The 25,455-nt window shown below is 43.4% G+C and overlaps 1 protein-coding gene across 1 annotated transcript in view; it reads left to right on the top strand.

The window, feature by feature from the left end:
• Positions 1–25,455, top strand: part of DNAH1 (dynein axonemal heavy chain 1) — an 822,394-nt gene that overhangs the window by 82,974 nt on the left and 713,965 nt on the right. The window contains exons 7-8 of the mRNA XM_086939555.1: positions 1,330–1,491; positions 4,108–4,360. Coding sequence (XP_086795681.1) covers positions 1,330–1,491; positions 4,108–4,360 — 415 coding nt within the window. The remainder of the gene's footprint in view (positions 1–1,329; positions 1,492–4,107; positions 4,361–25,455) is intronic.

The following is a 25,455-nucleotide window of genomic DNA, read 5'->3' on the forward strand; positions in this document are numbered from 1 at the left end:
CTGGGGAAGCTGCATGCAACTCTACACAGCCCTACAACAACAGCAATTCAAAGAGTATTAAGGGCGAAACTAATACCAATTACGCGCAGCAGGCCTTTCCAGGCAAACTATCAAGCACCCTGGAAAAAATCCACTGCTCGACCTATAAAAAATTATTCCACCTACCGTCTAGCAACAGAAATACTCTGATACGGCTCAAATTCGGCTTGACACAACAAAAGCTTGAGGAACTGGCCGCAATTAGTAAATATTTCTACCTCACAACTGCAGCCCCAGAAAACGCGCTGAAATCCAGCATAAAGAGTATTTTTCTGGAAAAAGAGAACTCGTGGTCAAATATACTCGCCTCTGCAAAAGAAACTCTGAACCTTGCTGTGAATAACTGGGACCCTAAGTTTCTTAATTATGCCTCCATTAAAAGCGCAACGAAACGCTCGCGCATCACTGACCTGGAAGCATTGGAATTAAGAGGCTTACACGAATCGCTAACACTCCCGCAGCGGGCACAGTCCTCGAAACAGCACCTTATCCAAGCTGTGGGCAAGGTGGCAGTCAATAGGATTTTAGCGTTTCGATTACACCCGCTGCCCCTTAAAGAGCTTTACGCCACGAATAGACTTGAGACAACACATTCTGAATGCCGCTTATGCAAGTATAAACAAGAGAGCTTCACTCACATCCTGTTTTGCTGCCCGGGGTTGTCTGTCGAGCGTAACGACTATCTAAAGCCAATTCTACTCAGACACGGAATTAGAATGACAAAGGAGGCGGTGAACTACCTATTCACAATGGATATAGTGAAAAATATGGCTGTGTTCAGTAAATTTATACAACGGATACGTGGGAAGCTGATGGCCCAGCCTAAATTAGGCCAGCGGCCGTTAACTGTTATGAGACATTTCAGCCTACGATGAAATGGACTAATGAATTTAGCTCTTTTAACAATGTTTTTACTCATTTTTAAGTTTTTTGTTTTTTTCCTCTTTTCTTTTTCACTATTTTATTTTTGACATGAAAACAATGCTCACCAGAGGCACAGGGGAATCCACATAGCTCCATAGTAACTTATAGGGCAAATTATGAGGTACTGGGCAATGTGGGGCAATAAGAGGAGGGGGTGGAAGAAGAACTGTAGAAGAGGTTAATCATTTGGTATGGTGAAGAAAGTTCTGGTGAATGTTAAGTAGTAGAGAATGAAGGCATAGAGAGAAGAATTATTGTTTAGATAAAAATGAAATGACAAATTAGAGCAATGGGGGGTGAATAAATGGTTGAATGGGGTTTAGACAACAGTGGTTTTATTTTTTTTTTCTCATTCTTCCTTTACAGAGGATCCCAAGAGTCGTGATTTGATTTATGAATGGCACAGTGTAGGTGTCTTGGATTATGATGAGCAGAAGAAAATGTACTTGGTGCATAAAGTCACTCAGAATAACTTGGTGAGAGATGCCGATGGATATCCCATACTGAACGGAGGTGTAACTGCTGAAGGTACAGTGTAACCTTGAACAAGATCCCACTGAGGTTTTTTTAAGGTAGTCTGTTATGAGGTACAACATTTCACGTCTGTGTCACAAGTCTATTTGTGGTTGTATATTATTAATCAATCAATCAGGGTTTGTATAGTGCGGCTACTCACCCGTGAGGGTCTCAAGGTGCTAAGGGGTTGAGTGGGGGGGGGGGGGGGGGGGTTGCTGATCCCGCTGGGCGTGTAGATTCAGTCGAAGAGCCAGGTCTTGAGATCCTTCCTGAATTGGGTCAGTGAAAGGGATTGCCTGAGGTATTACTGTTGTGACTACAAAAAGTTGGATTCAGGATCAGAGTTTCCAAATCTTGATTAAATCTGATACGATTTGATGAATTTTCTGACCCTTTCTCGCACTTTGTACTGCTGGTGGTGTGCTGGTGGGACAGACATTCCACTATTTTGAATATGATAAGTGTGGGATCATGGATGTTCCCTCGAGAGGATGAGCAGGCACTGCAAAAGGGTATAGAGACAAAATATCGACTCCAAAATATCGACTGGACATAATATCGAGTTTTAAATATAGACTGGACAAAATATCGACTGGACATAATATCGACTACAAAAATATCGTTTTTCAGGTAAGTGAAGTAATATCGACTGTATAAAATATAGATAGCAAAAATATCGATTTTTTAATAATATATAATATTTTATAGTGTATTTTTATGTAATAATATGTGTGAATAGTGTGTATTAATGTTATTAAATATTTTATTACATGAATTTTGTTTTGATAATAATTGCGTAATGTAATTCTGTAGCGGGTTGTGGGTTTATAGGGGAATAGGGTGGGAAGTAATTTAATAATAATTAATTATTTAATATATGTTTGTTAATATTTTTAATTAATAATTAATTGATAATTAATTAATATTAATTAGTTAATTAATTAATATAATTTTGAATATATTTTGTATTACTAAATAATTGTTAATTAATTAATTGTAATTACTTAATTACATTAATTAGAGTACATTTTTTATATATATAATTTTGTGTTATTTTTAAGTAATTAATTTTGATAAAATAATATTAATTATTAAAATAATTACACCTAATGTTCTAATATATTTTCTTTATTGTTATTGTTAATTAATAATTAATTGGTAATTAAATAATATTGATAAATTTTGGGTAAAGGAGCATTTTTAGGGTTCAGGGTCAGTTTTCAGTTCATGGGTAAAGGGGTATTTTTAGGGTTCAGGGTCAGTTTTCAGTTCATGGGTAAAGGGGTATTTTTAGGGTTCAGGGTCAGTTTTCAGGTCATGGGTAAAGGGGTATTTTTAGGGTTCAGGGTCAGTTTTCAGGTCATGGGTAAAGGGGTATTTTTAGGGTTCAGGGTCAGTTTTCAGGTCATGGGTAAAGGGGTATTTTTAGGGTTCAGGGTCAGTTTTCAGGTCATGGGTAAAGGGGTATTTTTAGGGTTCAGGGTCAGTTTTCAGGTCATGGGTAAAGGGGTATTTTTAGGGTTCAGGGTCAGTTTTGGGTTTTTGGGTAAAGGGGTATTTTTAGGGTTCAGGGTCAGTTTTGGGTTTTTGGGTAAAGGGGTATTTTTAGGGTTCAGGGTCAACAAATAAGATTTTAAAAAATTATTTTTATTATTTTCATTTATTATTTTATTATTATTATTTAATTTAAGTCGTTTTAAGTATATTTTAGTAATTAAAATTTAATATTAATTTAATTTAACACTGTTTTTAATAAAGTCGATATTTTTTACATCTATATTTTTGTTAACGATATTTTGTACTCGATATTTTTGTACTTACCTGTTTGTAGATACAAACTCGATATTTTGACTGTCGATATTTTGTCCACGATATTTTGGCAAGTCGATATTTTGTCAGTCGATATTATTTCAGTGATCCCTGCAAAAGTTGTGTACATCCACAAAGTCATATCATGTGGGAATTCGCAGATAGTCACAATTACTTTCCACATCTAATTTTTTATGACAGAAAGGGCTGGAGTAAATTTTCGTTTGGATGTGAAAAACTCACAAACTCGCCCATATTTTTTGTGTGTAGGAGGAGGGATTTCTCCACATGAAAAAAATAAACAAGATGGAGAGCGAAAAAAAGAAAATGAAGTTATTGAATAATTGCACTCAAGCTCAAACCCCAAACCACTAGATTCTGCACTGGTGGGAACTTTGCTGGGTTATTTGCACGCACTGAATTGTATATATTTTGTTCATTTCCAAGTGCTATGAAAACAAGGATTTTTCTGTTTCGGTTTGGATCAGGCTTCAGGGCTACATTTTGATTGTTATGTCTTTCACCTGGAGTGTGTGATCACGCTCCTCAAAGGAGCACCACAAATTTGCTTTGTAGACCTCATGTATAATATATCTGGCAACTGTTTGTTAAGCATACTAATCTTACATATCTGAATATAAAGAATGTTAAAAAATTAGGCCTCTACACAATGGTATTTACACACATCCATACAATGTGTTTATCATTAGATAAGAATCATCACTATGTATAAACTGACTAAATATTTAATTTTTTGTGTAACCTAGTTGTTTTTTTTTTATATCATCACTTCTTAACACTTTTCCCGACTTCCCACAGGAAGATCCCCACTCATGCCTTCTCAGTATTGGATACCCCGGGTGTTCATACAGTTTGCAGGTGAAGACCCCCGCAACTTTGCTCAGCGTGTGATCTCTGCCAGTTTCCTACGTAAGAAGACAGAGTCATGGCTACTGTACAACCTCTATCTTGACTGCATGCCATTGGATAAACAACGAAACATTGAACAGCAACGTTTGGACCAAATTAAGCAGTTTGTTCTGAGCACTGCACGGTTGAAAAAAGATGATGGGTATGTTTGAAGATTAGTGTCTCTGATCTCTCTTCTCCCATCCTACTCATCTTCAATTCATATTTACAAGCACCTTAACTTCAAATGGGCATTTAATTCGATCACTTTTACTAATTCATCCTACTCCATGATTACATCTTTTAACATTTCACTATTCTATTGAATATACTGTGTTCCACACCCGGAATATGCTTCCTCATGCTGGGGTGGTTCCTCCGTTATGGCGGAGGAGCGTCGCCCCACCTGCTGAAAGCCATCAAAGGCAACAGACAACAAATAAAGTGATAATATATATATATTTTTTAATTTGTTATCCTACAGGCTCGGCTCGGCTCGAGGGAGGGAGGGAGGGGGCGGGGCCATTCACCCTGACGCTGCAGCTACAGCACCAGGGAGGAGGGGGGAGTGGTGGGCACTGCCAAATGGGAATGACGGTTTGGTCGGCCCCAAAGGTCATGTGCACTTAGCCTTTCTCCACCTAGCTGTGTTGTATTACTGGGTGTAGAAACGAACATAGGTCCCAGTCCAAGTATGAGCACCGGACCGAGGCTCTCCGAACAATCCCAGCGCTGCTCATGTGCTGGGAATGGCATTCCCAGCATATGAGTAGCGCTGGGATTGGGAGCTGGGAGCCTGCGCAGTGTCAAGCAGTTCCTGGACATCTGGGAGGGGAGGATCGGGAGGAAGGTGGTGGTCGTTGGAGCAGGTGATTGTAATTTTAATATTTCGATTTTTCTTTCTTTAGCTTGCATCCCCCCCACGAACCCACCACTTCACAATACTAACTAGCGACCTCTACTGGGAACTCAACCAAACAACATACACACCCACCACCACTTCCACCACCAGTACACCCATACTCACCACACCCACCACCTCACCAATATCCACCACCACACCCACACGCACCACCACTAGCACACCCACAAGCACCACCCCCACCAACACACCCACATGCACCACCATCAGCACACAAACACCACAGCCACACTCAGCAAGTCAACAGCACACCATCCACACACACATACATTAGAAACAACACCCACAAAACACATGTCAGAAATCCGGACTGGTTGTTACTCCTGCTACTTTCTGAAACAAAATAGATGCCTTAGTCCAATCCTGGCTTTACGCCCTCTGACCTTCATCTTAGGGGAGGAGACGGTCAGGATGCTCACCTTGGCCCAAGCTCTGTCTGGAGGAGGCTGGACGTTACTACTGAACATGCCAGATACATACTTCCACATTCCATCCTACAGTCCCACAGACACTAACTCTGGTAGGCCAGAAGGTCTTTCAGTCCTCCATGCTTCCCTTGGGCATCTCAAGTGTTCACAAAGACAGCAATGGTGCTTACAACCCGCCAGCGAAGATTGGGAATACCAGTCTTCCGATACCTAGACCACTTGATACTGAAGGCAGATTTGCCTCAAACAGTCGCCAACCATCTCCAGACAATCTCCAATCTTTCCATCAATGTGCTAAAGTCACACCTGACTCCTCCACAGCAGCTCACTTTCATCTGAGTCATCCTGAGCTATCCCTCTGCCACAACGAGTCCAGGACATTTGGGCTTTATTCCTGATCTTTCAACCTGCAGCCTGGGTCTCAGTGAGGTTCAGCTCTGAGGCTTCTTGGCCTCTTGCATCCTGCTTGTGGACCACGCCTGGTGGCACATGCGTTCTCTGTAGTGGGATCTGAATTCTCATTGGGCTCAGCACCAAGAAACTATGTCAGATTACACCCTGGTGTCAAAGGAGAAAGCAAAAGACCTGTAGTTGGTAGCTGCTCAACTGCAATTGAACCGGCTGCAGACCCCACCTAAAACTGCGCAACCCACACCTCATGCATTAGGTTTTTGAGCAGTGACAGTTAATGGCTTTTGATCTTCCTCCAAAAGTACTTAGTATTTTCCTGGCAACCAGGAGTCCTTCCACCAAAACTGTTCATGCAGGAAGTTGGGAGACCTCTGTGATGAGGTGGTGCTCCTCACGTCATATCCAACCCTTTCTGGCTTTTTTTCTGATTTTCGCTTGTTAATTTATCATTGGTCCAGCAAGGCTTTGCTGTATTCTCAGTTAAAGGCTACTTATTGCCTATCTCAGCCTTTCTGCGGTTACCATATCAACCATCTACAGATGCATTCAACGCCCTAATGCAGTTTTATAACCTGCTAACAGCACACTCTCTGTTTTTAAGGAACACACCAGGGGCACTCTTTGCTCCTACATATAACAATCAAACGACAATAGATTATATCCTATTAAGCGGAAGAATACAAGACCTCATGGTAAACTATACAGTACACCAACGAAACGAAAGCGATCATGCCGTCCTAACGACCATGTTAAAACTCACAGTAGATACTCGCCACACTTCACGATGCATTGGGGCATCAAATGGAGAAGAACTGTACATGCTATCAAGAAGAATCAAATGGGGGCCAGCGCCAATTAACAGGTTTGAGAAATGGAAAAAAATATGGGCTGGTTGGCAACACAACGCAAACAACAGGGGCGCCATAGACGAATGGGACCGGTTGGCCCGCAAACTAGCTTCACTGCTCAAAGGATACACAATAAGCAGATCCCCCCATATCCATCACACACTGTTGGACACGTCCCAGCAATCAAAGAGAGCGTTAAACAATTAAATGCCAAACGTAGGGCCTACCAGAAATCTGGCTCAGCATCGGCCAAAAGGCCACTTAAGAGCCGCAAAAAGCCACCGAAGAAGGTCTGGGCCGTGAAACGTGAATGCATTGAAGCAAAATGGCTAAAGATCTTCGACTTACTGAGACCTTGCAAGTCCCAAGAGTTCTGATGATATCTAAATACTCTAACCCAAGGAGTCCACCATAGAGAGAACTCACTTGACGGATGCACCTGGGCCGCTCATGTGAAAACATTGTACAAAGAAGATGGAAGCATAACTTTGCTGAATAAAGGCCCTAACGTGAGTGGAGAACTAGACACTGCTGCTCACACATCAAAAACTTTGGATGACCGAGCAACCCCAGGAAAACTCTAGTTCGTACAACCTTAAAAAAGATCAGACACAATGGGGCACCAGGACTCAACGGCTGCCTGACTCCCTCTTCAGGGCCGACACAGATTTCTGGACGGACAATTTGACTAAGCTATATGCTGAATGCCGTTTCTTGGGGGACGTTCCAGACTCCTGGAGAGGGTCGTTATTGTATCCAATACATAAGAAAGGGCCAAAATCTAGCCCACAAAACTATTGCAAGGTTGCCCTGCTTGACATTGAGGGCAAGGCCTATGCAAGTCCTCTTGGCAGAATTATCGAACTGGGCCAGTACTGAAGGCCTTCTGCCTTTTTTCAAACAGGATTTAGACCTGGGGCATCAACAGTGGACAATATAACAATGCTCTCATATCTAGCACTACAAGCCGTGTCACGACAAAGCCTGCCGCTTTTTGCCTGTATCATTGACTATTCGGCAGCTTTTGAAAGTGTAGATCGTTCCAGCCTCTGGCAGAAGTTGGCAAGCTGGAACATCGATCCATCTTTATTACAAGCCATTCGCTCATTGTACTCAAGAACCTGGGTAAGAATCAAACGTTCGAGCGTATCTGCTACAGAGAAAATCGACACGGATCGCAGTTTAAAGCAAGGGTGTGTCTTAGCTCCGATGCTTTTTAATTTATACACCGCAGATATGGGTCAAGCCTTGATTGGAGCCACATTAGCAACACCTAGGATTGGGCACACTAAAATCCAACTAATGCAATACACCCACGACCTGGTACTCCTAGACCATATTAAAATAGGCCTACAAAAAGCACTTACGGCACTGGCAACCTACAATGCCAAAAACAAGCTTGTTGCCAACCCATCCAAATCGAAAACAATAATCTTTGGGCAGTACCCTAGGAAAAAAACTTGCAAAATGGAGGCTAGGCCAGCTGACTCTGGATTGCACGGAACACTACAACTACTTGGGGGTTTGGTTCAGCGAAACAGGTCGCCCAGGAGTCCATCTCCATAAAATGCATATGAAAGGGAAAAGTATAATTTACGCCCTCTGCAAGCTATATGCCACTCTAAATAGCCCCACAACAATGGCTAATCAAAGAGTCTTGAGGGCGAAATTAATACTATCACTTAATTACGCACAACAGGCATTCCCAGGGAAACTAGTGAGAGACTTAGAAAAAATCCACTGCTCAGCCTATAAAAAGTTATTTCACCTACCCGCATGCACCAGGAATAATCTAGTGCGGTTAGAATTTAACCTGAACCAACAAAAGCTGGAAGAGATGGCCTCCCTGAGCAAATACTTCTATCTTACCATGGCGGCACCAGAGAACACAATGAAGTCTACCATAAAAAGTATTATTCTGGAATCCGGCAATCCCTGGTCAGCCAGCCTTTCCGTAGCTAAAGGTGTTTTGAAACTTGCAACAGAGAACTGGGACCCCAAGATAATCAAGTATACTGCTATCAAAAGTACAATAAAAAAACAAGTTTGCCTTTGCTTGTATGAAGCTCATGGACTCTCCCAGCTAAGTAATCAGGCAAGCACCTGCGCTGAGGCCATATACCATCTTTAGCTATCTGCTTAGCTTAATGGGAGCCTGTACAACTGTTGGCCGAGTTCAAAAAAGCTTTCTTGTACTTAATGATCATTGGATTTTAGACCCTTAGATTTTATCACAATGTTTATTGTTTTAAATTGTTCAACTTTTAAAATGGAGTGTTCTTTTTCTACTTTCTACTGTTGTTTTATTGTAATGGTTTTGGGTAACCACACAAATAAATCCATTCATTCATTCATATCAACCATCACTTTTCAAGTCATGTTGTGATGCATTTAAAGGGATTGATCCACATGTTCTGGCCTGTCCCATTCATAATGTCTCAATGGGATCTGATGTCCTTGCCTTTTCAGCCTATGCACATTTGTTCTTTACGGTTACTGATTCTTAAAATGGTGTTCCACATTACCATGATGTCGGCAAGTGCATGAGTGAACTTCAGGTCTTATCAGCGATGCCTCCTCATGTCTCCATTCCGGGAAATGTTGGTCCTACGTATGAAGACCGAATTCCTTCCCAAAGCAGTCATGCCCTTTCATGTATCTACCACTTTGCCATCCTTTTATGTTCCACCTCACCCCTCAAAAGAAAAGGAAATACTACATTGTCTTTGTTACACCTGTCTGGCTTTTTGCGTAGTCCCTCCAATTTATTATTTATTTTTGTCCCCTTTTTGCCCCTCATACCTTTATTAATTTTTGTGTCCACTAGTTTTTTTTAGGTGTTGGTCAAGGGGATAGGTGTTCTTTCCCCCCCTCATAGTTTTTCACCTCAGGCCTAGAGGCCTGCTCTGACTGGAAAATAGTTGGAGTCACAAAATGGTGGCTACCAACTGCCCTAACTGCCAAACCCAGAACCTGTCCCATAGAGTAGCATAGGGCATTCCAGAACCTTCTGGTCCCTTCTGGACTTCTGAGGGTCAGCCTATAAAAGGCGGAATGCGGGACAGCCATTTTGTCTTGCCAGAGAGAATCAGCTGGAGGACAGGCTATCTTGGAAGGTGGGGAGAGGCTAGTGAAAGGGTTGACCTCCTGGACTGGGAAGCAGCCTAATTGATCCACATCTCTACTCCTCCTTTGGGATCCTTGTCTTGTCCCCGCTCTGTATGGTTAAGGGAGACCCTGGGCGCCTGACTAACCCCTAGTTTAAAAATATTGGGGTGTAAAAAGGAGAAGGAGACTGCAGCGCTGCGGAGCGCAGTCCTCTGCCCAGTTGGAGAGACTTTGGAGGAGTGTGCCCCCCTGTCCCCAGCCTCTGTCCAGTGACTGGTAACTGCTCAAGAACTGTAAGCCGCCCCCCAGGGGTTGGTGGGTGCCAGAGGGTTCTGATCACCCCTCTTTCTCTTTGCCCTTCCCATTTCACCATCTGCCCCCTCACCTGCAATTGCTGTCAGGTGCTCACTTTATCCTCGTGAGGCGCGGGAGGAAGGTGACGTGGACGTCGTGAGAGAGCTGCCGGACTCGCAGCCCTCATCCCGGTAGTGCAGTCAGGGGTGTTCGGTCTTCCTGCTGAAGAGGGAAGAGAGCGCCCGGACGTGGTAGCGACTCGGGGGCGGAAGCGGAGTCAGCAGCAGAGAAGAGTTGTGGAGCCGCTAATTCCCCGCGCATGCTCTGTGAGCGGACAGCAGTGCTAGAGCGAGGCGGCGCTTCCACGGAGCCGCTAATCCCCGCGCTTGCCCCGTGAGCGGACAGCAGTTCTGAAGAGAGGCGGCGCTTTCACGGAGCCGCTAACCCCCGCGTTTACCCCGTGGTGCAGGCGCCCAATACCCCCAGAGGCCCCCCCTGACAGGGAAACAGCGGGACACCGGCGGGAGCTCCTAAAGGCGAGAACAGATCAGCGCGACCTCTCCTCAGCACAGGGGCGTATTCCTGAGCGGCCTGGCTGGTGAGGAGGGGAGGCGACGCTGACAGGAAAGAGATCGGCGGTGAGCTCCAGCTGCCTTCAACTTCCCACAACAGCTGAAGCAAACACCCACAACGAGCCACAAGTAAGGTGGGAATCTGGGTTGGTGAAGGACCGGACCACAGTACTGGAAGGTCCAACAGTTAAGAGTTCCCCACACAAGTCCCTAGTGTGGATCCGAGGGGCAGAGTTGACTAATTTAGGATATTGTGACTGGGAATTCACTCAAAGTATTCGAGCACTGCACAGGGAAGCCTCATTGGTCATTAGGGCAGGGCGAGTTGTCAAGTCAGTAATCCTGTCAATACTGTTGAGTGTGATGCCTGTTTTCCTTTGCAGAGGGGGTCAAGGAAGGAAACAAGTGAAGTAGCCATTCAACAATTGCTATTAGAAGAGGCATCTACTAATGTGGTGTTGAAGTACCTATAGTTTGAGGGAAGTAATAAGTTCCTCATACAGCACACGGGTGGTAACATATAACTTGTGTAATTTCTACATTTCTCACTGGATGTGCACTCTGTTGTGATTAAAGGTTTAGACACTGTAATGAAGTCAGAGCCAGTAAAGTGGAGTCTAATGTAAAGTAATGTGTTGTTGAAGCTGAGTATTGATATGATTTAACAACTTCAGTAGTAATGTGATTTTTTTCCTGACAATCTGTAGTGTATTAAGTTGTGATTCTGAAAACAAAAGAGCAGAGATATTATTTTTATAAACCAGCTCTTATTTTTCCATATTTTGGTGTAGTGTCGTTTTTGTGTGTTATTGCGTGGATTTACTGCTGGGTGGTTTGCAACCTTCACACTTGTGCCTCTAGAATGTATGTCTTACTCTAGGCCAGGCTACCCTAGGTGACCTGACATCCCAGGTTCCAACAGTCTTGATCCTAAAAGGCCCCTCTGTTTTTATATCAAGAAAATTAGGGAATTCTGACAGAATGAACAGCTGTTTAGAGATTTCTCTGGAGGAAAAAAGGGCACGGCGGTGCAGAAGAGTACCATCTCTAGGTAGAATTGTCCTATGTATTAAGATCTGCTATGGACTAACCAAGAGTCAACCGCCAGAAGGCTTGCATGCTTATTCTACCAAAGTTAAGGTGCTACCACTGCACTAGCGTTAAACATACCTTTCTTGAGTATCTTCTGGGCTGCTATGTGGGCATCCTGTCACACATTTGCAAAGCAATACTGCCTGGATAACAATGTGAGATAGATGGTCATTTCGCTCCACGGTCCTGCAGGATTTCTGAGTATGAATAATTCTGAAAACCCATCACCTGAGGGGTACTGCTTTGACATCTATTCAAAAGGTGAGGAATTCGTGGTTCGAAGTCTCTACCAGAAGAAGTTTATTACCTTCGTAATGCCTTTTCTAGTAGAGACTCTATCTAACCACAAGTTCCTCGCATACCCTCCCACCTCCCCGTTCTGTAGAATGGACTCTTACAAGATTTATGTAATAAGTTGCCAATCTATAAATTGTGAACACTGGCTATTGCTGGTTTCTTGAGACTCCTTATCTGATGGCATGGATAGAGTATAGAAAGAAACTGATTCTGGCTTACGCAGGTGGCCTATTTGTGCTGGTCCCAATGTGATACCTGCATGGGACTGAGCAGCACGAAGCAATACAATGCTGGGTGACACCCCCTGTCGGCGCTGGAGGAAATTTCTTATTGAAAATGTTCTCTGTAAAAGTTTCTGGATCCTGTCTGATGCCTAGGGATATATAAAAGGTAAGAAATCTTTTTTCTGATAGATACATCTGCCGTGTGGATTCCTCACCTTGTGAATATCCCCTTGCGTCAGCAATATTCGGAAATTCTTTTTGTAGCTTCGCGCCGACGTGGATCCGGACGTTACAGAGGCACGGCACCGCTCGCGACTCCGCTGACGTCACCGACGCCTATAACAGGCCCACGCCGGCGTGATGACATCAGTTCCCTTTTTTCCGCGTCGTCGACGCTAACGGTTTTCAGGGATCGTACTGTAGCTTTACAGTAACTTTGTTACTATTATCCTATTATTGTGTCTATCTTTATATTCTTCGAAATGTCGTCGAAGAAAACTGGATTTAAGGCTTGCGGCGAATGTGGCAAGACTATGTCTATCACCGATCCTCATGAATGCTGTGTTTGGTGTTTAAGTTCCGACCATGACGTCGAGGACTGTCCTTGCTGCAAGAAGATGACTCCGAAGGCGTTAAGAGAAAGAGAGACGAAACTCCTTGTGGTAAAACTTAAAAATAAGAAAGTTAAAAAGTCTTCGAAGTCTCGAACTCGTCGGTCGAGGTCGAGATCGAGGTCTAGGTCTCGTTTGGGGTCACGCTTGGAGTCGTCTTCGGCTCACGCTTCGAAGTCTTCGAGGAAGAAACATAAGAAGAGGAGCCATGAGTCACGTTGATAGAGCGCGCAGGTCACCCGGCTCACCGAATTTCTTTTCCACGCACAGGGCCCTGGCGTGTAAAATGTTTCTTCAATTTCAATGATCACGTTTTACTGGGGTGAACCAGGTGATTTCCAAAATACGCGCTCCTATGAGTAATCGATTGGGTGACTCTTACACCACTTACTATTCATGTACCTGACTTACCACAGGCACATTACTCCTGACGGATCAGGAGCTAGCAGTGGACAGGTGATAAGGGTTTCCTAAAAGGGAGAAATTCTATTTTACACATTTAATACCTTTAATATCACTTTAATGTATAATGACCACAGACACCTTGATGGTTTTAAGAGTTTTATATAGTATAAGTTTAAAATGAAAATGCCATTACAAGGAGGCAAATGCAAAGCAATACATCAATGATTAAAATCAGAACCAGGATATAACTATGAATAAGTGTGAGTATCATAGAGTAAAAGTGAACACTATAGGGCATGAATCATAATAAACATATTAACTAATATGGTTTAAACTAGGGCAAAAACGTGAGGAGGACGTAATGTGTGACCTAATAATTTTATACTACTCCCTAAACCTTATGCTATCTTTACTAACTTCACGGCAACCATACTAAGGGAAAGGGAATAAGGAGAACAATCTAGATAAACAGTTGGGTTTAACAATGCCCTATAGGAAGGGTAAAAGTGGAACATTTACTAATAATCAATTGCATGAAATTATATTCAAAGGAGATATGGAGAATATCACAGGCAAGATTGCTTTAATTAGAAGAGGAAAATTAAGGGTATAGTATAGACAGACACCTATGCCAATATTTACCTAAGTGAGAATGAGGACTAACCCTGGCCACGGGTCAGTTGGGAAAGAACGGGACAAGGACCCTCAAGGATTCAGGAATACCAGAAGGTGAGCAAGTACAGCTCATGGACAGTCAGGACAGGATACCCCTCAGGTCTGGGTCAGGACTGGGTTCACCAAGGCACGACCAACCCCTCACAGCTTCGGATGCAACGCCAGCGTTACCCCCTCTTCTGCACGGAATCCGCCAATAACCCCGATTGGGTTTTTCGAATCTCCCAGCAAAGTGCTTCGCTTAGCACTTAGGACTAATTTCCACCCCTTGGAGTTTGTGGAAAGTTTCAGGCAGAATGCTCCGCAGCACTCTGTATCAGGCACCTATAGAGTTCGTAGGGTCAGTGACAGGTCTGCTACTCGGACAAGTCGGACAATTTCTCCAAGCTAAGCTAGGCTATATATACAGTTTTAAGTTCCCAAGACCACCCATAAATGTTGCAAAATGACAAAGTCCCATCTTCTGATTGGTCAAGGGAGGTGGTTTAAGACATTTGTCACCACCTATATTTCTATTACGTATTTCACGTGACATTACCCTCCCCCTAGCATCTGGGTTCCCAGGCATACGTGTGGGAAAGTACAATAGTAAAGTAAAGGTTTGCAACATTGTTGCACATTCAGAGTAAAAATAGCATGTCTTCAAGGGCGAAGGTGCGCTTGGAAAGGACAGTCCCATTTTCAATGGCCAACTGGCCAGGTTCCATTGCTGCACGTCCCAGTTCTCAGGTCACGTGAGTGGGGTAACGTCAGCTTCAATATGGTTCCCATCCCTACTTCCAGGCCCTCATTTACGCGGTACATGAAAAGTAAGCGAAAACAAATTAATAACACAGAATAAAATGAATACACTGTACACCATGACCAACTACTCTTAATCCCTTATTTTATAATACTTATAGCATTAAGAGTTAGTGCAGAAAAGATGCATATACAAAAGCGGCTTAAGATAGCATGAAGCATGATTAAAGACAAGCGGCCATTTTAGCAACAATGCGCATGAGCGAACTTTTCCCTCCAGATTGCGAGTGCGTCACATCACATGGGTATGACCGACGCATGCGCAGACTGGATTTCTGCAAAGCGGCCATTTTATTAATGTGCAAGCGTGATTATGATGAAAAAACACATAGGCAAGCCTCCTAGGGACACCCGTGTGTTGGGGGAAATACAAATAAAATGACAAACAATCGGAGTTAGTACAGTTATGATTTAGGCGAGGTTCATGAAAGAGAGCAAGTCGCGTTACGTGCGAATCCTTGCTCCATCAATCCCCTCTTTGATGATATTTACTATCATCACTACACATGAAAACAGATGCCAACTTCATTCTTCCATTTCATCCATGTCAATCTCGATGAACTTATTGTTGAGCTTTCTCTCCGCCTCTCTGTGAGAATGATTGTTCTTTGCTTTCTTATATATCTGGTTTCTTAATTCTTCTAATTCTAAGTCTTCAGCCTTTCGCTTTCCTCTTTTATTCACTATATATTTTCTGCATTTCTGGCATTTGCAACAGATGAATATGATCAGAACAATCACACCTATTCCAACTATTGGCATCAGTATTTTCCATAGAAGACTTCTACCTAAGTTAGAAAACCAACTACCTACAGAGGAGAGACCATCAGTCAGTCTCTTCCAGGCACTGTCAACCTCTAATGGTTTAAGTTATTTTTCCAAATTAGTTATGTTTCTTACATACCTTTTAATTTCGATTCTTTTATCAGGAATGTAAGTGCAACAATGTTGTGCCCTCAGCATCCTGCAGACTCCGCCCTCTTTTGCCAATAAGGTATCAAGAGCAAGGCGATTCTGTAAAACCATTGATCTGATCGCAACCATTTCGGTATTGATCATCAGGAATCCAGCAGCAGTGTCAGTAGATAACCGATCCACTACTGTAGATAATTTGCAGATTCTATGAGTATTCAGAACTACCCCCATTCCAGGTATCAGTGCACTAAAAATATCACCTACGATTTCTCCTACACTTTCACGTTTGCTACGCACTAAGCCATTAGTAATCTCATTGCTTCCAGCTTCATTGTTCACATGGTATATTTTCGGAAAGACAATGCCAAAGTAGCAGCTTCCATACCAGTGATCCGGCATTTTGAAATACGCCTTGTTTCCACATATATAATAAATTCCTGGAAACACAGGTTCTGACCCATTTTTGAAACCCCAACCTCCAATTACCTTGTAATTATGTTCACACTCGCTGGAACCAATGAATACATTGTTATAATAACTAGTCTTTTCTCTATGAAGACAGAGTTTCCCTTTCCGTTCAAAATCCAGCAGCAGAGCAGGAGTAACTTCGCTTTGTGAGGTGTTATCCATGTTTTCTGCCCATCTAGGTGTTCTGTCCTTCTCGTCATTTGCCTTTTTCTGAAACTTTTCCCTTCTCTTCTCTGCCATCTTCAAGAACATTTTCTCTTGTGCATGTAAAGAACAAGTCAAGTTAGCTTTTCTAGCTTCATTTAAGTCTATGTCACCTATAGTCAGGAAATATTCCCCCATGTAGCGAGTCACTCCACCAAGTGTATGTACAAGGTTCAGATTCCCTCTAATAGGAAGTTCTGAAAAGATAACGTCAGTGTTTGAGTAATAGTACTGTAAAGTGCTTCTATAGAACAAACTAGCTAGAATACTACAGGAGATTCCATAGGTCAGGGGTAAATGGTGGTATGTCACACCTTCAGCTACTGAAGTAGGTAGCATCATGCAGACATAGCAATCTTCTATTTCCATAGCTTCTACATAGTGCACTAAAAGATTAGCAAAAACATTTAAGTGTGTCCTATTCTTCATTTGGTGATAATGTAGTTCACCCTCATCTGATGCTTCTAAGTCAGGTCGTGTATGTCTCAGACTCACTGAATTGTCACGTCTTTCTACTCTTCGTGGTGTTTCTTCAGTATGTACAACTTCTGCGTCTGGCGTCATCGAGTCCGTAGGATATATGTTAGGGTCTTTGTTTATCATAAAAGGTATAAACACTGTTAATCCTATCCATATCACTATTACTAGTACTATATTACAGATGCATATTTTACAGCAAGTTCTGCAACAGCTAAATCTGGACCTTCCATTGACATTTGAATCAGACATTTTATCTTACAGGTGGCTTTCTCAACCCCTCTTTGTTTCTTTTCAGCAGAGGTCTTACTTGGCTTCACCTCAAGGAGGGTCTTCGTCAGAACTCCGATCAGCAATGGACTCTTCGTCGCTTTTGCCACTGGCTTCAGGCTCATCAATTTCTTCCAACACCAAATAAGTCCATTCAGGGCTCCGATACAGTTTGTTCTGTTTCTTTACTCTGCCGCCCTTTCGTATGGACTTTCCTCGGGCTTCTTTTCCTTCACTTTCAGCCCTTTTTCGGTCCTTTAGTTTTTCTTCGACTGTTTTTATTCTTAGCCTTAGTTTCTTCACGTACCGGGGTTCACCCTTCTTTTCGATCCTTTTAGTAGTTGAGGAAACTTGACCTTCTTCGTGAGCTCTTTTATTTTCTCTTCTTGGCCGCACTATTGCTTCAGCAGTGTCTTTTTCCCTTCCTGTCTGACTAGTTCCAGGTCTTTCATCTATTTCTTCTGCCTGGTCCTTATTCTGACCTAGTTCAGGTTTAGATTGTATATGATCTTGGTTTGTGAGTGATTCACTAGACTCTTCTTCCTGAACACGTTCATCTATTTCTAACTGGCCCTGTTCATGCTCTTCGATCTCTTGATTTTCTTCCGCATGAACTTCTGCTTTGACTACTATCTGTCCCTTTCCAGTCTCCTCTGTCTCAGAAGGAGTGTCGATGACTTGTTCTGTCCCTACTTGGCCTATTCCCTGATCAGATTTTATGATGGCTTTGATGATCTGACCTTCTCCTTCTTGTTCTGACTCACCTGCACTGTCCCACTCACTACCTAGGTAAGAGTATTTTCTGGTTCTTATTGGATCAAGAACTTGGTCGTCTGCAGGAAACCATTCAACGTCTTGACTTGTGCTCGGTAGTTCGCCATCAGCGAGATCCGGACCCTCTTCTGGAGTCTCCTCAGCTGGGCTACCTTCAGCTTCAGTCGCGTTTTCTCCGGTTACCCGCTTCGTGTGACTGGCATGGATCCACTTTGGTACGCCAGCACACTTCACAGCAGTTGTGGTGACAAGGATCACTTGTCGAGGCTTGCCCCACTTCGGTCCAAGGCAACTCTTCCGGGTGTGTTTCTTTAACACCACCCAATCACCTGGTCTCAGTTTGTGTGCTGGAGTTGTAGGCCATTCGACAGCAGTCTCTCCAATCTGGTGAGAGATAGAACGCACTTGGTCACCCAACTGCCTGCAGTATTCTAGCACCATATCATCAGTAATACTTAGCAGTTTGTGTCCGGGTACCCATGCCTGTCGCATCACTATTCCCATCAGCACTTCATGGGGGCTCAGGCCTGTCTTTTTGTTTGGAATACTCCTTAAGCTCATCAGCACCATGGGCAAAGCTTCTATCCAGTTCATTTTTGTGGAGTCACACAATTTCGCCAGCCTGGACTTGAGAGTGCCGTTTATTTGCTCGACTATCCCAGAAGCCTCTGGATGATAGGCACAGTGCAGCCTTTGCTCCATTTTAAATGCTCTGCAGAGTTCCTTTAGGACCTCGTTTGAAAAATGTCCACCTTGGTCTGTTTCAATTGTCTCTGGAATTCCAAAGCGGGGTATCAGTTCCCTAAGTAATAATTTAGCTACAGTCAGGGCATCATTCTTCTTTGCTGGGTAAGCCTCCACCCACCGGGAAAACAAGCAAACTATGACCAGGACATATCTATATCCTTTGCACAGGGGCATTGTTATGAAGTCTGCCTGCATCCTAATGAAGGGACCTTCTGCTCTCCCAATGGTACTTTGCTCCACTACTGTCTTCTTTCCTGCATTGAATTGTTGACACACTAAGCACCTCTGGCAAAGTTTGTCTGCTGTGCTCCTGAATTTTGGACTGTAGAACACCTTTTCAAACATTCGGCACATGGCATCCCTCCCAATATGTGTGGGTTCATGTATTATCCGGGCCATTGCGGTAACCAGTCGTTCGGGGAGTACAGGCATACCAGTTACGTGGACCACAACACCATCCTTTTCCCTTGGTCGACATTCATCCTGCCTCCACCTGTTCCTTTCTTCCCTGTCTGTCGTCTGTTGTAGTTCTCTCAATTCATCCCATGTTCCCAACCTTTCAAACAACATCAGTTGGCAGCTGCTTCCACCTCCCCATAGTTTAATTAGGAGGGACATTTTGTGTCGGGCGCAGTACTGGGCAATTTGGTCAGCATATCTGTTTCCGGCTGTCACCTCGTCATTTCCAGATCGGTGAGCCGCACACTTGACCACAGCCAATTCTTTGGGCAATTGGATGGCTTCTAGTAAGTTTTGTACTGGTTTCCCATTTCGGATGGGAGAACCTGAGGAAGTCATGAATTCTCTTTGCAACCATAGCTGGCCGAAGTCATGAACAACCCCATAACAGTACTGACTGTCAGTATAAACAGTTACTCTTTTGTTTTTCCCAATTTTACAAGCTCTTGTTAGGGCGATGAGCTCCGCTACTTGAGCAGATTTAACTTCGCAAAGATAGGAAGCTTCCAGGGTTCTTTCCAAAGTGACTACAGCATAGGCAGCACTCAAACCTCCATCCTCATGTCTCAAACATGAACCATCCACAAACATTTTGAGGTCTTCATCAACCAAGGCCACTTCTCTGATATCAGGACGGGGTTTTGTGCTAAATTCAGTTAAGTCTATGCAGCTATGTTCAATTTCATCTCCTGCCTCTACATCAATGGGAAGGGGCAATAGAGTTGCAGGGTTTAGAATGTTACATCGGGAAATTATTACATTTTCTGCACCAATGAGAATCCTCTCATACTTAGTCAGCCGACTAGGGGTGAGATACTGTGTCTTGGTTCGGGTAAGTAAGATCACAACTGAATGTGGAACAAATACAGTGACAGGATGTCCCATCACAATGTTCTCACTTTGCTCTAGACTAGTACAGGTAGCAGCTACTGCTTTCAGGCATCCAGGTAATCCAGCAGCCACTGGATCTAGGGCAGCCGAAAAGTAGGCCACGGGACGTCTAATCAGACCATGTTCCTGGGTTAAGACCGAGAGCGCACAATTGTCTCTCGTGTCACAGAACAGTTCAAAGTTCTTGGAATAGTCGGGCATTCCTAATGCAGGAGCTGTGCCCAGACAATTTCGCAATGTTACCCAAGCAGTCATGCATTCATCATTCCAACAAACTGGGTCTTCCGCTCCTTTCTTTGTCATGTTAATCAAGGGTTTAGCTATAGCCGCGAAACCCACGATCCACTGTCTGCAGTACCCAACAACTCCTAGGAACATTCTTACTTCTTTCTGGGTTACTGGTAGTGTCATTTCTCGAATTATTTTAATTCTTTCTGTAGTGACTTTCCGGATCCCTTTCTCTATCTGGTGCCCCAGATATTTTACTGAGGTTTTGCAGAACTGTAGCTTGTCTGGTGAAACCTTATGTCCTCCTTTCCCTAGGTGATTCAGCAAGGCAATGGTATCAGTGACACAGTCGTCTTGACTTCTAGACGCTACCAGCAGGTCATCTATGTACTGCACCAGGACAGACTCGTTAGGCAGTATTAAAGATTCAAGGCATTTCTTTAGAATCTGGTTGAAAATCGATGGACTTTCGGTGTACCCCTGGGGGACACGATTCCAGACATAGATCTGGCTGTTGAATTCAAAACTGAAAAGGAATTTGCTTTCTGGATGCAATGGGATGGAAAAGAATGCATGGCACAGGTCTATGACAGTGAACCATTCCGCATTCCAAGGAATCTGATACAGTATTACTGCGGGGTTAGGCACTATGGGACAGCAAGGTACTACAATTTGGTTTACCTTGCGCAGGTCCTGCACTACCCTATACTTTCCGCTAGGCTTCTTAATTCCAAGTATAGGTGAATTACAGGGACTGCTCATCACTTCCTGAATGATGTTTGCTTTGAGCAATCTGTTTAATTCCTTTGCGACTCCTTCTTTCACTTCTGCACTCATTTTATACTGTTTGGTATTTGGGTATACCGCATTTGCTTTTATAGCTATTTTAACTGGGTCTACATTTGCCATTAAGCCTACATCTTTTCCAGTAAAATCCCAAACTTCAGGTATCACGCTCGATTGGAGTTCTTCAGGTAGACTTTCAATGGACATGGGCTTAATTTCTGTGTCGGGCCTCAGTAACATCAATTTATATAGGCCATCTTCATCTGGGGTCTGAATTTCAACACCATTTGGTGAGCAAAAGATGGTGCAACGCATTTTGCACAACAAATCTCGTCCTAATAGGTTTACGGGACTGGAATCACAGACCACAAATCTGTGCATTTCCTTGAAATTTCCTATGGAAATTTCCATAGGTTCTGTTACCGGAGTACTGATTATCTGATTTGAAACTCCCACTACTTGGATAGCTTCTCCCGAGAGGGGTAGGTTAGGAACGTCCGCTGTTCTCACAGTGGAACGGGTAGCACCAGTGTCCAACAGAAAGGTGACATCTGTCCCTTCAACCTTTCCTTCAATGTATGGTCCAGTCTGGTCTACCGGTAAGGAGGCGCCAAGCACGCACTCCTTGTCCTCCCCTCTCAGGCCCCGTCAGTATTGATCATCACAGAGAAAAGTATCATTTAACAGGTACTGTGGAATGGGTGTATTTCTTTCATTCTCTCCTTCCCACACTTCGACCCTTTCATTCTGTTGACCCTGATTCCTATAATTTTGTCTAGGAGCGCGTGGCAACGGGGGTTGATTTACCTGCTGTTGGGTCTTTCGGATCCCCTCTTTCTGCACCTGTGGATTTAAACCATTTACGGGGGCATTATCAGCCTGCAAGTGCGGACATTTATCTCTCCAATGCCCCATCTGACCACATCCGTGGTCCATGGACTCGCATTCACTTGCTTGGTCATCAATAATGAGTGGTTCCCTTCTGGGCGGGGGCATCATCGGGGTTATGACTGGAGTTTTTGGAGTATTCATTCTGTCCCCATATAGAGGAAAGACTGGACCAATGGTTACTGGAATCGTCAGGGCTTCAGGATTTGGATTAATCTGAGCTATGGCATGTATGAGATCGTTTCGCTGTCCTCGCAGGGCCTCCCTTTCCTGCTCGTGTAACACCCTATTTATGGGGGGATCCTGTATCATTTGGGGTACTAGAGAAGGATAAATATTCGGAGCTGATGGAGTTGACAAAACTGGTCTTTCCTCACCAAAGGGGTTGTAATTCGGGACCACGGGGTCGGGTCTACCAAATCCCTCTCCTCCCGCTCTTCTCTGTTCTATCCCTGTGGAATCGGCTTCACTAGTACTTCTTCTTCCTGAAGGTCTCAATGGAGTAGTTAAGCTTTGAGATCTGGTTTCTTCATTATAAGGCGGGGGACCTTTCATAAATAAGTCCTCTAAAAATTCATCTTCCGATTCACCCAGGGGCATCATGTGTCGGGTTTTCTCAGTACATTTCTTCCCTCCCATCATTTCATTAGCTCCGAACATGGGGAATAACCCTTCTACCATCATATTTTGTCTCCACTGTTTCAATTTCTGCTCCTTGGTTTCCTTTACCAATTTTGGATACCATCGGGTCACTCCCTTGTCCATCCGGGGTCTGTCTCGCTCTAGAGCCTCAATTTCCCATTCCTCTAAAGCTTCATACTGAGTTAATCTAGGTCTGGGATGTAATTCATTCATTCGGGTCCTCAGGTTAAATAGGACTCTCCCGTTAAAAGTACCATCAATGGGAAAGGCTAAAACTCCATCCTCCGCAGTGTACTTTACCCAGTTCTCTAACCATACACAGGTATGATACCCTTTTTCTAACATCATGAAAGAGGCGGGAGTATCTGGCGGAGGAATGATCACTCCCTCCCTAGTTCGTACGGGTTTTTCAGTTTTGAAGAAATTCTTTATTTTGCTGGCAAATGACATTTTTCTCTTTCCTCCGTACATGTTGTGAGGTCTGCCTCTGCTCATCAACTCTTTATGACACCCTAGATTTCGTGGATCAGGCAGAAAATCAGGGTACCACATACACCGCTCGTAACAATCTATAAGCTCGGTGCGGAAAATTTTTACTTCGTTTGTGCTTCCAATGCTAGCGCGACTCCAATTTCTCAACAACCAATCAGTGCAGAGGTTGCAGACGTTCTTGACCAATGGGTGCGCGGCCTTTTCGCGAGACGCGTTCTCACGCTCAGGCACTCACCCCTCCCTTACAATTTCAGCTTCACTACACACCCGCTGGTTTAACCAATCCCAGCGCGGCACGGAGTGACGTTAGAGCAGCCCTTCGACTGACTCCCTCCTTTACAAGGTAACGGAAACTTTGTATTTTCTCTAAGGTGCTAATGTTAATTTCAGTCAACAACGTATAACATTCGCCATTGTGTAGGAGTGTTCTAAAGAGATAGAAAGTTCTTCTTTTACTGCAAGTAAACCACTTCTGTCTACTTCTCATACACTTCGGATAGACTTCTCTTGCCTACCCTATCACGCAAGCATTAGAAAACCTGCTACTTCCCAGACTCATCCTCTTCTTTCCGGGATATATACTAAGCCTAAGGTTTCGACAGCGTTTCCCTCTGCTAACACACAAGCTCCGATGACTCTATTACTCCCTTAGTGTGACCCTTACTAGGTGATATCAGACCAAGGTTTCTATCAGCAGTCCCGTTACTGTCATTCACTCAGTTTTTCTGAAAAGACCTAATTAGCGCTTCCAGTTCCACTTGAACCATGCACTAACCTTTCCTCCCTACAAATGACCTCAGAACGGAATGGATTCTACTCACCATCCGTTATACAATTCCCCGGGGATTTCAGACGACACTCAACAGTCACACACAATTGGTTAATAAAACATATAATATTTAGCAGCAATACATATATAAAATTATCTCAAAACAATTAAAATATTTTAAAAACAGTTGCGCAATAAAATATTAAGTAACATAATCAATATTAACATTTTAGCAGCACATTTATTTTTCACGGTTTATTTTCTAACTATCTTATCTACCTATCTTACTAGTCCTAACCATTCCTCTGCTTACCAGAAATTACTGATAGAGCGCGCAAGTCACCCGGCTCACCGAATTTCTTTTCCACGCACTGGGCCCTGGCGTGTAAAATGTTTCTTCAATTTCAATGATCACGTTTTACTGGGGTGAACCAGGTGATTTCCAAAATACGCGCTCCTATGAGTAATCGATTGGGTGACTCTTACACCACTTACTATTCATGTACCTGACTTACCACAGGCACATTACTCCTGACGGATCAGGAGCTAGCAGTGGACAGGTGATAAGGGTTTCCTAAAAGGGAGAAATTCTATTTTACACATTTAATACCTTTAATATCACTTTAATGTATAATGACCACAGACACCTTGATGGTTTTAAGAGTTTTATATAGTATAAGTTTAAAATGAAAATGCCATTACAAGGCGGCAAATGCAAAGCAATACATCAATGATTAAAATCAGAACCAGGATATAACTATGAATAAGTGTGAGTATCATAGAGTAAAAGTGAACACTATAGGGCATGAATCATAATAAACATATTAACTAATATGGTTTAAACTAGGGCAAAAACGTGAGGAGGACCTAATGTGTGACCTAATAATTTTATACTACTCCCCAAACCTTATGCTATCTTTACTAACTTCACGGCAACCATACTAAGGGAAAGGGAATAAGGAGAACAATCTAGATAAACAGTTGGGTTTAACAATGTCCTATAGGAAGGGTAAAAGTGGAACATTTACTAATAATCAATTGCATGAAATTATATTCAAAGGAGATATGGAGAATATCACAGGCAAGATTGCTTTAATTAGAAGAGGAAAATTAAGGGTATAGTATAGACAGACACCTATGCCAATATTTACCTAAATAAGAATGAGGACTAACCCTGGCCACGGGTCAGTTGGGAAAGAACGGGACAAGGACCCTCAAGGATTCAGGAATACCAGAAGGTGAGCAAGTACAGCTCATGGACAGTCAGGACAGGATACCCCTCAGGTCTGGGTCAGGACTGGGTTCACCAAGGCACGACCAACCCCTCACAGCTTCGGATGCAACGCCAGCGTTACCCCCTCTTCTGCACGGAATCCGCCAATAACCCCGATTGGGTTTTTCGAATCTCCCAGCAAAGTGCTTCGCTTAGCACTTAGGACTAATTTCCATCCCTTGGAGTTTGTGGAAAGTTTCAGGCAGAATGGTCCGCAGCACTCTGTATCAGGCACCTATAGAGTTCGTAGGGTCAGTGACAGGTCTGCTACTCGGACAAGTCGGACA

The sequence above is a fragment of the Lissotriton vulgaris genome, chromosome 9 (genome assembly GCF_964263255.1).
Source record: "Lissotriton vulgaris chromosome 9, aLisVul1.2, whole genome shotgun sequence".
Lineage (NCBI taxonomy): Eukaryota > Metazoa > Chordata > Amphibia > Caudata > Salamandridae > Lissotriton > Lissotriton vulgaris.